We start from the raw sequence: 16,263 nt of genomic DNA, 5'->3' as shown, positions 1-16,263 counted from the left end.
CTGTGTCATCATGGTAAGATTGCAGATAACATTAGTTACCTACCTTCATAGCGTTGTGGGAATTAAAGGAGTTAGTAATCTGGAGCACTTTCAGTAGTCCCTGGTATTTAGTAAGTGCTCAAACAGTAATGCTGCCATTGTTAGAGTCCTCTATAAAGCATGAGTAGAATTTGAATGTTTTGTTGAATTCTCACAAAGTCCTTAATACAACTCTGCCTAATCAATAATCTCACTTCTAAAGTATAAATCAAAAGGCATGCTTTAAATACACTTATGCCTCCTTCTTTCTTCTAAGTCAGGCTTCATACGTTTGTATCTGAGAAGAGGGTCAGCCCCCATCTGCTGCTTCATCTCTATTTACCTACTGTGTGTGTTTTCCTCCCAGACTTCTCTGTTGTTGGGCTACTGACCTTATTTCCACTCTCAGAACATTTTCTTCTGCTTTTAGTTTGTAGAAGCCCCTTTTTGACTTCTGTCCCCCTGGTTACCCATATTCCATGCTGGAAAATTGCAAAAGTAGTTGAGATTTAAGAGATGCCAACAGTGGTATATGGCCTCTGTTTATACGGTTTCTTCTTATATCTCTATTGTAACAAACTAAGTGGGGACAAACTGGAAAGTTTGAACAAGGAAATGTATTGAGATAGCAAATAACTTTTGTTAATTATATTAGATTTGATAATGGCATTATGGCCATATAAGAAAATTACCATGTACTTCAAATTTTTATAGTGTTTATTTTTGAGAGAGAGTGAGACACAATCTGAAGCAGGCTCTAGGCTCCCAGCTGTCAGCACAGAGCCTGACATGGGGCTCAAGCTCACAAACCATGAGCTCATGACCTGAGCCGAAGTCAGATGCTTACTGAGCCACCCAGGTGCCCCTGAAAATTACCATGTACTTTAGAAATGCATACTGATTGGATAGGAATAGAGTAACACAATGCCTGGAATTTACTGTAAAATAGTTAAGCGGTACAGAAGGTAGACTGAAGTAAGGATAGCAGAACTTGGTAACTTTAGAAGCCAGGTGGCCAGTGTATGAATATTCATTTTACTATTTTGCTTTCATATTTTAAATTTTTTAAGTTTTATTTTTTTTGAGAGAGAGAGAGACAGTGTAAGCAGGGGAGGGTCAGAGAGAGAGGGAGACACAGAATCCGAAGCAGACTCCAGGCTCTGAGCCAGCTGTCAGCACAGAGCCCGATGCAGGGCTTGAACCCACCAGTCGTGAGATCATGACCTAAGCTGAAGTCGGATGCTTAACCGACTGAGCCACCCAGGCGGCCCTCATATTTTAAATTTTCATAAAAATATTACTTTATAAAAATGTATGTGAAGTAAAATAATTTTCAGTCAAAGGTTTTTTGGTTATTTTGTGCATTTTATAAATTCTATGCCGAGTTGACATGATTTTCCTAGGAAAAAGTTAAGAATTCCAATAACATACCCATTTTTCTCTGCTTTAGGTGGACTAGTAATAGAGAAGCAGTGCTTTGACCCCAAATGTACACACATTGTTGTGGGGCATCCACTTCGAAACGAGAAGTATTTAGCTTCAGTGGCAGCCGGGAAGTGGGTGCTTCATCGCTCCTATCTGGAAGCATCCCGGACTGCAGGGCACTTTGTGTCGGTGTGTATTCACATTAGCGCAAAGAATCATTTTTCTTTAAATGTAAATTTCTTAACAAATGATTCCAGGACCTCCACTGACCGTTCCTATCATTGAAATGACCAAATATGACACATTAGGTTATATAAATTTTATAAGGCCCACATTCCCAAAACAAACATGTATAGAGATCACAAACCCAGATTCTTAGTGATATCAATTTTAATTTGAATGTGGGCAAAATTTCAAGATTATCTCATTATAAGCTTTTATCTTCACTGCCAGTCCATTAAATATTAAATTGTGTGATTTAATAGATTTAATAGTGGTTCCTAACTAAGCATCACAGTAATACCTACCATGTAGTTTTTGAAGTTTTCAATCAACATCCCTTCGGGATCTGATTTTTATAGGTAGGTAATCAAGCTGTTAATAACGTACGTCCACTGAGAACATGTCCTTCTGTGAGGTTCATCTTACAGTGGATGAAACCCAGTAATCTGTATATTATCAATTACTAGGTATAGTTATCTTTGTCTCTTAGAAATGTAGGCAGCATTTTTCTGATTTCTAATTAAAAGCCAGGTATATGAATCCAAATTAATGTACACTTCCTTTTCTCTGTTCAAAAACTGATGCTTATTTTGTGCTCTGTATTTATGACAGTTGAGGGTATAGTTTTTAACTCTTACTCGATCATGGACTCCTTAAGGACATATTGTAAGACAACTCCACAGTTTGTTGTACTGATTGTCTAGGAAGAAGACTATGAATGGGGAAGTAGTTCCATACTCGATGTTTTGACTGGAATCACTGTACAGCAACGAAGACTAGCACTTGCAGCAATGAGATGGAGGAAAAAAATCCAGCAAAGACAAGAATCGGGCATTGTTGAGGTATTAACATATATGTAGTTATATAGGTGATTTGAATGGCAGTCAGTATTATGATTATTACAGATTTAATTTTAAGAGAACATATTTAACAAGAATGATTCTAGTTATAGGGGCGCCTGGTTGGCCCAGCTGGTAGAGCATGCGACTCTTACTAGTTTGGGGATTGTGAGTTCAAGCCCCATGTTAGGTACAGAGCCTACTTTAAGGAAAAAAAAAAAAAGAAAAAGGAATTCTAGTTGTATTTTATGCCTTGGTTGACATACTTAGTTTGGGCATTCTAAATTGAGTGTAATGTTAACACCTAATTCTTCTAATTATGATTGACAGGAAGGTATAATGTTTATGGCTGTTTTAAAAATATATATGTAAAATGTGACCCACACTGTATTTCTTCCAAAGAATCTTTTCAGCATCTACTTTTAGGAGCTCTTAACGTGGAGCCCACAGACTCTCCTAAAGGAATGATAGATTGATAGATTGAATTCAGGAAGGCTGTATTCACACTTTGAATGGGGCAGAGGAGTACATCTTTATTTCTGTTATTATTACTATTATTTCAATTAGAGAATTGAAAGCATTTCCTTTCATTACAGAAGTCTAGGTAACAAATCCCAGCACTATTAACAGTACCGGTGATTTTACCCTAACAGAAATCAGGTATTTTTGCTTTGCATTATAATTGAAAGTATCTTAAAATAACTACTTACTTTCATCTTTTTTTTTTTTAATTAATGTTTATTTTTGAGAGAGAGACCCCACATGTAAAAAGGTGGGGGGAATAGGGGCGGGAGGGAGAGGCAGAGAGAGAGGGAAGCAGAGAATCCTAAGCAGACTCCAGGCTCTGAGCTGTCGGGACCTGAGCCAAAGTCAGACGCTTAACCGACTAAGCCACCTATCACCCCATCATCTTTTTTTTTTTTTTTTTTTTTTTTTATTGAAATGTAGTTGATACACACTGTTACATTAGTTTCAGGTAGTGATTTGACAACTATACGTTATGCTATGCTCACCACAAGTGTAGCTACCATCTGTCTTTACTGCTTTAAAATGTTTGGCCACCACTAGGTATTTTGTGCAGAAGCACATCTGTTATACTGTCAATCTGTAAATATTTGGATAATTTTTCAAAAGACATGTTTTTTTGTAATCCTTTATACTTTATATTAAAACTAATATTTTAGGGGTGCCTGTGTGGCACAGTTGGTGAATCACCTGACTCTTGATTTCTGTTTGGGTCATGATCTCAGTTTGTGATATAGAGCCCCGTGTCAGGCTCACACTGACAGCACAGAGCCTGCTTGGGATATATTCCCTCTTCTCTCAAAACATTTTTTAAAAAATCTTTAAAAAAATTGTTTTAACATTTTTCATGTGACATGGAAATTACATTTCAGTAACGCTGTTACTTTAAAATAATTAAAGAACAGCTGCATAGGTTTCACCTGACTATCAAAGAGGTCCATGCCTTACAAAAGGACTAGGAACCCACGTTCAGTAATCTTTTGTGTTGTATTCTGAGTTTTCTCCTGTGTCTAAGCCCTTGTTAGCCTTAGTTTCCCTTCTTTAGAGTAATTCTCTTGGCTTCTGTTGATTGTTATTCCCTAGTTAAATATTTTCTATTTGCAATTTGCAAACATTTTCAAGAGAAATATAAGGGAAGTGTCTTTAAAGAAGCTGTGCCTTGAATTCTACCCTGGATTAATTATAAGAAAAAAATTAAAGACTAAACAAAAGTCAGGTTGCTTTGTTTTCAAGTTAGCTAATCAGTAAAGCATTTTCCTTCATTCTTTATTGGTGGCCTGCTGTGTGCCTAACACCATGGCGGTGTATTCCAGAGTGTTCTGGCCAAAGACCGTCACCGCTTGTGGCAGAAGTAAAGGTTATTTGTTGACATAAAACTGAATTTACAGATAAAATAATGTATTTGTATTTATTTCCCAAATAATTTCAACACTGATTATTTTTTCATTTGTAGGGGGCATTTAGTGGGTGGAAGGTCATCTTACATCTTGACCAGTCCCGAGAAGCAGGATTCAAACGCCTTCTTCAGTCAGGAGGAGCGAAGGTTTGTATTGAGTCATCTTATTTTTACATGAGTTATTTCCTAACCATGGTTGCCGTGATCAGAGGATTTTCTGTACTTTGTGACATGGTAATCCTTAAGCACAGATTATACAGTTGAACTACTTTGGGACACTGACAGATTGTAATACTTATTTCCTCTTTAGGTGCTACCTGGTCATTCTGTACCTTTATTTAAAGAGGCCACACATCTCTTTTCTGACTTCAGTAAACTGAAACAGGATGACTCAGGAGTGAATATAGCCGAGGCTGCTGCCCAAAATGTGTACTGCCTGAAAACGGAGTACATTGCTGATTATCTGGTACAGGTTTGTACAAGTTTGTCCTTCCTCATCCCCACACAGGCTTCTATGCATAGGGGTGTAACTGCACAACAAAACCCTTTTTGGCTTATTTATTAATAGAATATTTATCTCCTGTTATTCTCCTCTATGCAGTTCCTTTCAGTTTCTTTCTATTTTTTATAATAGCACATATATGTAAACGTTGAACTTGGAGTTAAATGAGGCAGGTATAAAAATCTAGGTACCTCCAAAAGCTTTAAAAGTGCCGTTTAAATAAGGGGAAGCCACAACTCAGCCTGCTGTGTATGTTTTGCTGCTTGTGTTTGGGAGATGGCTCAGGATTCATAGAATGGCTAAAACATAAACATTGATGTTTTTGTATGTTTGTTTTTATGTTTCTTTAAAACAGCCTTTATCATAAAGCAGTGAGGTGTACCAAATAGGAATTAGTAAGGCAATACTAACTCCTAGAAGCACCTAAATAACTTTTTTAAAAGCTCGAGCTTTTTCTTTCTCTGCCTTTCTCTGGGTTGTGTTGTGTGTTGGGTACTGGATGTCTGGAGGAATGCAGTGGGCCAGTAAGATGCTCTATATTTCTATGTCTGAGCTCATCACTGCCTGCTCAGCTCTCAGAAGTAGCTCAAAACAGAACACTTTTGTAGAGCAAAGCAGCAGAACAGGGAGGGGAGAGTAGTAACTTCATGTTCAAGCTCATGGTCAACAGAAGCCAAGTACAAGTACAACTCAGATAGGCTCAACCCAGTGTTGTGACCGCAGGTTAAAAGCAAGGTGCAGTGGCAGGGAACAAACAAACAAATGAATGAATCAGAAAAATAAAGCTGGGTGCAGTGGCCGCAGGGGTCTTGGTGACGATACCCTTCAGCTTGTCTTCAGCCACGTTGCTCCGATCTGGATGCTCGCCCTCTACTTCTGCGCCCTGCTGTCCTCCCAGGACCGCCATTCACCAGCCTGTGTCTCCTCTGTCGGGTCTCCAGTTTCTGAAGCCCATGTCATCCTGATCTGCTCTCCTTTTCTTGAAGGTCATCTTATAGTAACTACCTGACAAAGCACATGAGAAGTAAAAAGATTTTCTGTGTGTGAAAATTCTTCCTTCTGTGCTCACACTTGACTGATAAGTTCCAACCTAGAATTTGATGCCCGTCCAAACTATTGTCTCTTTGCTTCCAGTATTGCTGTTGGATACTTCTGATTCATAGTCTATGTAACTGTAATCTAGTAAGAAGCTCTTTTTGTTCCTAGTTTTCTGAAATTTCAAAATGACAGGCTGTCATGCGAGTCTGTATATATAATGCCGTACATGGTAAGCTTCTTCTAGTGTGGTAACTTGTATCTTTCAATTCTGAGAAATCTTTAATAATTTCAGTGATTTTTTTCCCCTCCACTTTCGGTTCATTCTTCCTGGTACTTCTGCTACTTATATATACATCGGGTTTTCTTATTTCTCAACTATTTTTAATCTTCACTTTTTGAGAGGTTCCCCCAGTTCAGTCTTTTATTAGCTCTTCACTTGACTATCATGTTTTTAATAAGACCTTTTTTAGTTTTTTGAATTTACATTTTAGTACTTTAATAACATCTTTTTTTGCCTCATAGATGTAATACCTTCTGCTAGATCTCAGGATTTATTGGCTTATTTTTTAAACTTCTCTTATTTCTGCATATTCTCCACATCCACTAAGCTGCATTCTCCTCTTTGGGTCTTTATCTCCCATGTTAGAGGAATTTGTCAGAGATCTAGTCATTCTTGGCTTTCTATTTATGATTAAGAGTAGAGGATTATAGGGGCGCCTGGGTGGCTTAGTCGGTTAAGCGTCCGACTTTCGCTTAAGTCATGATCTCGCGGTTCGTGGGTTCGAGCCCCGCGTCGGGCTCTGTGCTGACTGCCAGCTCAGAGCCTGGAGCCTGTTTCAGTCTGTGACTCCCTCTCTCTCTGACCCTCCCCTGCTCACGTTGTCTCTCTCTCTCTCTCTCCTAGAAATAAATAAAACATTAAAAAAAAATTTAAAAAAAAAAAGAGTAGAGGATTATAAACTGACTGGAGTACAGAGCACACAGGCCTTGGCAGCTGTGATCTGAATGTAATCATCTTGGGTGTCTAGTACTGGGGACTCTCTTCTAGGTTCATACTTTCATGTACTACTTGAATTCTTCCAATTGATCCAAAAAGAGTCTTCCTGTGGATAGAGCTAGAGTATATTATGCTAAGCAAAATAAGTCAGTCCAATAGCCTATGATTTCACTCATATGTGGAATTTAAGATACAAAACAGATGAACATAAGGGAAGCAAAATTAATATAAAAACAGAGAGGGAGACAAACCATAAGAGACTCTTAAATACAGAAAACGAACAGGGTTGATGGAGGGAGGTGGGGGGTTGGGCTAGATAGGTGATGGATACTAAGGAGGGCACTTGGTATGATCAGCACTGGGTGTTGTATGGAAGTGATGAATCACTAAATTCTACACATGAAACCAGTTTTACCATACATATTAAGTAGAATTTAAGTAAACAATTGACATGAACAAAAGCAGTGAGGAGTCTTCCAATCTGCCTCAAGGAGGAGTCTGACCACCCTTTTTTTTTTTTTTTTTTTTACTTGAGATATAATTGACATATAACAATTTCAGAAGTCTAACATAACAGTTGTATGTATTAATGAATATATTTATGCAGAATGATCACCGTAATAAGTCTAGTTAATATCCATCACCACATATAATGACAGATTGTTTCTTTCGAGAATTCCCAAGATTGAGTCTCCTGGCAACTTTCAAATGTACCATACAGCATCATTAACTGTGGTCACCATGTTATACATTACATCCTCAGGACTTATTTTATAACTGGAAGTTTGTACCTCTTGGTCACCCTTACGCGTTTTCCTGAGTCCTCGTGCCCTGCATCTAGCAGCCTCTAATTGGTTCTCTGTGCCTGTCACATTTGGGGGATTTGTGGGTTTCGTTTTGATTTTTGTTTTAGATTCCAGTTATAAATAAGTGAGATCATCTCCTATTTGTCTTTTATCCAACTTATTGCACTTAGCATAAGGCCATCAAAGTCCATCCATTTTGCTGCAGTTGTCAGGGTTTCCTTGGCTGAAATATTTTTTATGGCTGATTAATCCATTGTTGTGTGTATATTAGTTTTTTTTTAATTAATCTGCAGACACTCAGGTTGTTTCCATATCTTGGCTATTGACAATAATGCTGTAATGAACATAGGGTACAGATCTTTTTTTTTTTTAATAATTTATTATCAAATTGGTTTCCATAGAACACCCAGTGCTCATCCCAATATTAGTGCCCTCCTCACGCCCATCAGCCCTCAGTTGGTTCTCGGCATTCAATCGTCTCTCATGGTTTGCCTCCCTCCCTCTCCCCCACTATTTTTCCCCTTCCCCCTGCCCCATGGTCCTCTGTTAAGTTCCTCCTAATCCACCTATACGTGCAAACATATGGTATCTGTCCTCCTCTGCCTGACTTACACAGGTATCTTTTCAAATTAATTGTTTTTATTTTGGATAAACATATACAAGTCGAATTGCTGAATCATAAGGTATTTCTGGGTTTTTTTAATTGAATTATAACAGTGTTGTATTAGTTTCAGATGTACAATATAGCAATTCAACAGTTGTGTACATGACTCAGTGCTCGTCAAGAGAAGTCTACTCTTAAGGTAGTTCAGTTTTTAATTTGAGGAAAAAATAATGGCTGTCCCAATTTATACCCCAGCAAGAGTACAAAGAGTTCTCTCTTCTCCACATCCTCACCAACACTTGTCTTTTTTATTTTAATGTGTTCAGTAATATTTTGTTATGGTTTTGATTTGTGTTTCTTTGATGATAAGGGACATTGAACACCTTTTCATTTACCTCTTGACTGTCTATATGTCTTTGGGAAACTATCTTTTCAGACCTTCACACTTTTATTTAGATTGTTTTGGATATTAACCCCTTCAGATACAGGATTTGTAAATAACTTTCTCCCTTTGTTAGGTTGCCTTTTCTTTTGTTGATGGTTTCCTTTGCTGTGCAGAAACTTTGTAGTCTTATGTCATCTCACTTGTTAATTTTTGCTTGTACTGCCTTTGCTTTTGGTGTGAAATCCAAAATATTTTTAGAAGACCAGGGTCAAAGGAGCTCCCTCATTACAGGGGCGCCTGAGTGGCTCAGGTCATGATCTCGCAGTTCGTGGCTTTGAGGCTCATGTGAGGCTCGGTGCTGACAGCTCAGAACCTGGAGCCTGCTTTGCATTCTGTGTCTCTCTCCCTCGCTGCCCCTCCCTCACTAATGATCGATCAATCTCTGTTCTCTCTCAAAAATAAACAGTAAAAAAAAATTTTTTTTAAGGAATTCATTACAGATTTTCTTTTAGTTTTAGGGTTTTATGTCTTAGGTCTTTCATCCACATTTTTAATCCATCTTGAGTTTATTTTTGAGTATGATGTAAGGTCGTGGTCCCATTTCATTCTTTTACATGTGACTGTCTAGTTTGCCCAACACCATTTATTAAAGAAACTAACCTCTTCCCATTAGAGATTCTTGGCTCCTTTGTAATTGACCATATGGATATATGGTTTGATTCTGTATTTGTTCTCTTGATCTCTTTGGAGGCCGGTATCATACTGTGTTGATTGCTATAGCATTGTAATAGAGTTCAAATCAGGGAGCATGGTACCTCCAGCTTTGTGCTTTCTCAAGATTGCTTTGGCTGTTTGGAGTCTTTGTGATTCCATACAAATTTTAGGTTTGTCCTATCTCTGGTAAAAATATGCCATTGGAATTTTGATCGCGATTGCACTGAATCTGTAGATTGCTTTGGGTAGTGTGGACATTTTAACCATATTAATTCTTCCAGTCCTTGAACATCTCTTTCTGTCATCTTTTAAATAGTATATCTTTGGATCTTGCTTGTTTCATGTAGTTATACATATGACTGGATTTATGGTTTTTTGCAATTTGTTTTCATTTTATCTCTTGTGTTCTTCCTTTCTTGCATTTTCGTGTATGGGGGCAAGGTGTGTTTTGCTCTACAGACTGATTTACTCCCTGAACCTTTTCCTTAGTCTAGCTAGAACCCTATTGTGCCACTTCCCAGAGCAGGCAGAAATCTTGCAATCATATAGGTTCCTTTGCTCCTCCTGTCCTTTAAATTTGGGGTCAGTAGTAAACTGTAGCTCACAGGCCACATCCTGTCCCCTGCCTTTTTTTTTTTTTAAATGAAGTTTTACTGGAACACAGCTGCAGTTGCTCATTTACATATTCTGTATTCTGCTCTTGCACTGCAACGGCCAGGTAGAGCAGTTGCAGCAGACCCTGTGTAGCCTCCACAGCCAATGATGTTTCATGTCTAGTTCTTGAACATAAAGCAGGGGCCAGCAAATGTTCTGGTATCACTTTTTCCTTCAGCCTAAAAAATTTCGGTTTGTAGTACAAGTCTAATGGGACCATATCTGGTGGTTTTATTTTTAATTTGAAAGCGTCTATTTTACCTTTCTTCTTGAAGAATCTTTTTGTTGGATTTGGATTTGATAGTTTTTTTTCTGCTACTGTAAAGATTCTACTTTCTTTCGGCTTCCGTGGTTTCTGATAAGAGGTCAGTGGTAATTTGAATTCTTCCGTATGCAAAGCAGTATGTCCTTTTTTCTTTCCTGGCTGTTCAGTTTTCATCTTTGGTTTTCCCATTTATGATATTTCCAAGTGGGGTTTCTTTATATTAATCCTGCTTGTTGTCTGCTGAGCCTCTCCAGTCTGTAACTTTGGCCATTATTTCTGCTCCGTTGGGAATTTGTCACTGTACCTTTTGTTATTGTCCCACAGGTCCCTAAAGCTGTGTTGGCTTTATTTGCAGTCATATTTCTGTGTTTCTCTGACTACTACCTCTTTATCTGCCCACAACTTTACTGATTTTTTTCTGTTATTTTCATTCTTAAGCCTATTCCAGATTTTTTTCTTTTAGATACTAAATTTTTTTTTAAGTAGGCTTCGCACAGAGCCCAAGGTAGGGCTTGAACTCACAACCCTGAGATCAAGAGATGGAATATGTAACCAGCTGAGCCACTCAGGCGTGGTGGCATGGTGACATTCTATTTTTTTGTATCTAGAATCTCTATGGCTTCTAGTTTTGTTTTTTCATCTCAAGTATAATAGCTGCTTTGGTATCACTGTTTACTATCTCCAACATCTATCTGGGTCATGAACAAGATAGATGTTCTATTTTTTTAATAAAACTTCATTAAACTATCAATTTTGAGGTTAATTATAGATTTAAAAATGCAGTTACCAGAAAAATAGTTTTCCCCAGTAGATACAGTTTTGCAAAAATATAGTATAATTTTACAGTAGGGGTATTGATATGATACAATCCACTTTTATTCCAATCCACCCCCTTCTCCTTAATGTGTCTGCCACCACCATCAAGATACAGAACAGTCCATCACTCTAGCCATCCTTCATTTTGCCTTTTCTTAATCACACCCACCTCCTTCCCTTCATTCTCTTCTCCAAGCTGTCTCTTATATCTGGCAACCACCAATACATTGTCAGTGTCTATAAATCTTAAATGGAATCAATATAGTATGCAGTCGTTGCCTTTTTTTTTTAATTATTCAGGTTGTAGCTTCTATCAGTTTTATCTCTACTGCTAAATAGTTCAGATATACTACAGCTTAACCATTAACCTATTGAAGGACATCTGGGTTATTTGTAGTTATGGGGCGCCTGGGTGGCTCAGACACTTGAGCAGCCGACTCTTGATTTCAGCTCAGGTCCTGATCTCCCAGTTGTGGGATTGAGCCCTGCCTTGGGCTTCGCACTGAGTGTGGAACCTGCTTGGGATTCTCTCCTCCTCCTCCCCCTCTCCCTCCGCCCCTCCCCCCCACTTGCACACATGCTCTTTCTCAAACATTAAAAAAAAAAAGGCTGCTCTGAACATTTCTGCACATATTTTGTGTGAAAAGAGGTCATTGCACTGGGATAAATGCCTAAGAGTGTGTATCCAGGGTGGTCATATTGTAAATTCCTACCAGTGTTGTTAGGAGTGACCCAGTTTTTCTGTGCCAACTATTTCAGTTGGTGTGTAGGTAGTCTTTCGTTGTGGCTTTAATGTGCATTTCTATAATGGCTAATCAGAATGACTACGGTGTGCTTCTATTCTCTTCATAAAGGTCATGTGAGAGGTGAGGTTCATGGAAGGTGTGGAAAAAAAAAAAAAGAATTGGGCTTAGAATGTCAGATTGCGCCACCATAAAAACCATCCTCCACTTAGTTCCTTTGCACCCTTGTGAAGGTTCAGTGGGGCCTATTGTGGGGCCTGTTTCTGGGGTTTTTGTTCATGTAGGTGTCTTTCCCTCTGCAATAGTGTCTTATTATATATGTAATAAGCCCTGATATGCAGCACAGAGTCCTCTTTACTCTTCTTTTTCAAGACAGTTTTAGCTATTTTAGGGCCTGTACCTTTCTGTGTAAGTTTTTAAATAAGCTCATTTACAGGCCTACAAAAACATTCTGCTACCATTTTGATAGGAGTCACATTAAGGGGCACCTGAGGGGCTCAGTCGGTTAAGTGTCCGACTTCAGCTCAGGTCATAATCTCACGGTTTGTGGGTTCGAGCTCCGCATCGGGCTCTGACAGCTAGCTCAGAGCCTGGAGCCTGTTTCAGATTCTGTGTCTCCCTCTCTCAGAAATAAACATTTAAAAAATTTAAAGATGTTAATTCACTCAAATTGATTTGTAGTGTTTTTTTTTTTTTTTTTACTGTATTTAGTCTTTTGGTTTATGAAAAGACTATTTGGGTCGTCTTTGATTTCTTTCATCAACATTGTGTAAGTTTCAGTGTAGGTTTAGGTTTTCTCTTGAGAATGGGATGTTCTTCAGTTGTGGAGTAATTTTGGATATATCTGGACACTGTAAGTTGTAGAAACTCTATATTCTGTTGTGTTCCTCAGGAAAATGTCATTCTACTTGCTTATTAGCAGGCACCTTCTGTAGTGAGTGCGGGCTTCAGTCTTTAGCCTTACCTTGAGCCACCTCTGTAGCATCCGTGGGCAGGGGTGAAAGATCTGGGCAGCATTCATAACAGAATTTGGGACTTCCCCTGCTCTTTATGGTGATTTCCCACCTCATTTTCCCATGGCTGTGGTTTCAGGCCATTAATGCTGCGAGTTTTCTGTTGAGCTTTAGCCAGTTCACATGACAGACTGGGGCTTCTCCTCAGACCAAAAACAAACCAAAAAAAGTGAAAACTTCACCCTGACCAAGTGTTAACCCCTTCTAGTATTTGCCTGATCTTGTTTCCTCTCCCGTGTCTTGTAGTAGATGCTTTTAATACATTGGGTCACAAGTTGTCATCCAGGGGAAGAATCCAATATCAAAAGATTCATTTTCATGTTATCCAATCTGCCATCTTGCTAGAAAACCAGGTTTTATCACACTTGTAATAGGGAAGGAAAGGTCCTTTTCAGTTGGAATATAGTTGTGAGGAAGAGAATTGCAAAGGTTTTTGAGGCAGGTAGAGAAGGATATGAATTTTGACTTGCTAGTTCTATAATGTTATCTAACCTTTATCTGTAAAATAAAGATTTTCAGAAATTGACAATAACTGTAAACCATGATCAAGATCTGAGCTATGAATTCTATTTTTCTGATAAAAGGTGAGATTTTGTCATACAGAGTCTGTTCCCTGAAGGGCTAGGTAGCACACCTTCAAAGACAAAATTATTCCGGTTAGAGTAAAAGAATCAACTGATAACACTTTGAAATCTGAAAAAAAAGAACAATGTTTTTTTCCCCTTTTATAGGAATCCCCTCCACGAGCAGAAAACTACTGTCTACCAGAAACTCTCTCATTTCTTCAGAATAAGGAATCTGGGCCTGGTTCATCACAGAAGAGGAAAGCTCCCACAGAGAAAAAGAAATTCAAACGACCTAGAGTAAACTAATCACTAATCGTGTTTACTCTTTAGTGACCAAATAGGATTTTTTAAATTACAAAACCTGAATGTTACTGTCATGGATTTGCATAGTATTTTAAAGACAAGTGTCTGAAGAATTCAGGCTCAGTGTGTAATGATGATCTTGCTTGAAATTCGTTTTTAACACCTGCAGTTTTAATCAGTGAAACATTGTCTTACCTTAAATAACAACAAAGTACAAACCCCCCTCTAGCTTGTCACTGAACCACATTGATGTGTGTAAGGGGCTTTTTATTTATTTTCTTGTAAATATCAGAGGCTGTAGCTTAGTGGAAGTTTTAGGAAGGTGATGGATTTTACCTTAAATGCCTGCATTAATTCATAACAAGGAAGTTGTCGATTGGGATTTATTCATGTTTCCCCTGGTTCTCCTCACAGCTTTCCTGCTTTTTAACAGGAGCCTGAGCACAAGGTTTAATGAGGAACTGAGGGTTTAAACATAAATGTGTGAGTGTGTGTATATATGTGTGTATATGCATGTTTGTACAAATTTCCATGATGTTTGCCAAGTTTGGGTGCTAAAACTTGGAAAATAAAGATAATAAAGAATAAAAGTAGTGACTCAAAAAGAAGGAAAAGTTATCTGAACAACTTATGAGTTTAAGTCATCTCTACACCCCACATGGGACTCAAACTCACGACCCTGGGATCCCATCGCACGCCCTACCTACCTACTGAGCTACCCAGGCGCCCTCCCTGTTCACTTAAGTTTTTAAATGCAAAGCATTCTGGTATCCACTCTTGTTCAAACGATACATGAATTATAAAATTTAGTTTAGGCTAATTACTATATTTCTCATTTAGAATATTGTATTAACTGGGTTAAAAAAAAAACACTTGTTGGAACTACAAAGTTGCATTAGCCTGTATTAATCTAACACACCTGAACCCCCAAGTACTACATGTGTTACCACGTTCCTCTACAGGTCAGGCTACCTCCTCTTGTTGAAGGGACAAACCAGAATCAGAACCAGGGTTATGTAAAATGGTCCCATTCCTAAGGATTTTTTGAAAGGCAAACTCAGGGTGAAGGGGCCAAGTTCTTAACCTGGAACAAAAGCCCTCAGGTTTGTATCAGCCCTTCCTCTGAATGGAGGCAAACAGTAAGAGGGGTTATCCCAGCCCTCACACTTGGCCCTTCAGCGTTTTCAGCTTTGAGCTAATTCGCAGCCTAGGACGATAATTCCTACACAGCCGAACAGATCGCTGGGGCCTGGGAACTGTACCCTCCCGAACAGAAACCGCGCCGCCTGTTTTTATCAGCCTTGTGTGATCCGCGTCTTCACTGGCAGGAAAGGTGAGGTCCTAGTTCTCTCTGTCCCAGATAAAATTACAGAATGTGCCATTTTCTTTTCTGCCAAGATTATGAACGGTATTTTCAGTCAGTTCCTAAGCACATAGTTCATCAAGGTTCCAGATGTCAACTGCTCCTCTCCATTCTCCAGAACCTCTACATCAACCATTTCAGCTTTGTGTTCCCTTCTTAGACAACGCGAACACGGCCTTCGTACGTGCAAATAATGCCAAACAGGAAATTCTCTCATTTAAGATGGAGGGGAAAAAAAAAAAAGCTTTCCTTGGTTATTCTTAGTTTCTCCAAAGAATCGTTATATTTTAATATGACACTTAAATTAGCATTTTATATTCCTCCATGAATTCTTTTGTACATGTGCCTGATGGCCAGCATTCATTATTTCAACAAATATTCCATAGAATATAAGTAGTACATGGGATTCAGGAGTAAATGACCTAGACAGCATGCATTCTCAGAGCTTAAGGAGGCAGGATCTGTATTACACAATGTGTGTGTGTTTGTTAAGTTCAGAAGTTGAAGCCTCGCNAGTAAATGACCTAGACAGCATGCATTCTCAGAGCTTAAGGAGGCAGGATCTGTATTACACAATGTGTGTGTGTTTGTTAACTCAAGTTCAGAAGTTGAAGCCTCGCCCCCAAAGAAACTACGTGGAGATAGGGCTTTTAAGGAAGGAGTTAGGTTAAACAAGATCTTGTGGCTGCAGCCCTATTTCTGGCAACTCAAGCAGCCTAATTCAATATTAAAGTGCAAAGATTTTTTTTTTTTAATGTTTATTTTTGAGAGAGCATAAGCAGGAGAGGGGCAGAGAGACGGGGAGACAGGACTGAAGCAGAGTGCACGGTCAGCGCAAACCCCAACGTGGGGCTCGAACTCATGAACTGCAAGATCATGACCTGAGCTGAAGTCAGACACTTAACTGAGCCACCCAGACGCCCCTAGAGTGCAAAGATCTTAACCTGGGGGCCATAATGGCTGGAATGGACACCGAAACAATTTAGTAGATGTGCACTTTTAGGGCAGAGCTCCTAATTTTAGAATTCTAATCTGTGACTTCCCACTGTTCTCATCTAAACCTGTTTCA

The 16,263-nt window shown here is 38.8% G+C and overlaps 1 protein-coding gene across 2 annotated transcripts in view; it reads left to right on the top strand.

Moving 5' to 3' along the window:
- The window catches only part of TOPBP1 (DNA topoisomerase II binding protein 1), a 65,054-nt gene extending 50,605 nt beyond the window's left edge, over positions 1-14,449 (top strand). For both annotated transcript variants that reach the window (XM_077752309.1, XM_077752310.1), the window contains 5 exons: positions 1,469-1,632; positions 2,370-2,507; positions 4,483-4,572; positions 4,736-4,897; positions 13,694-14,449. In XM_077752309.1, coding sequence (XP_077608435.1) covers positions 1,469-1,632; positions 2,370-2,507; positions 4,483-4,572; positions 4,736-4,897; positions 13,694-13,834 — 695 coding nt within the window. In that variant the 3' untranslated portion in view covers positions 13,835-14,449. The remainder of the gene's footprint in view (positions 1-1,468; positions 1,633-2,369; positions 2,508-4,482; positions 4,573-4,735; positions 4,898-13,693) is intronic.
- Positions 14,450-16,263: the final 1,814 nt, after the last annotated feature.

The sequence above is a fragment of the Crocuta crocuta genome, unplaced genomic scaffold (assembly GCF_008692635.1).
Source record: "Crocuta crocuta isolate KB4526 unplaced genomic scaffold, BGI_CrCroc_1.0 scaffold580, whole genome shotgun sequence".
NCBI lineage: Eukaryota > Metazoa > Chordata > Mammalia > Carnivora > Hyaenidae > Crocuta > Crocuta crocuta.
The sequence above is the reverse complement of the archived record's forward strand: the minus strand, read 5'-3'. Positions and strand labels throughout refer to the sequence as shown.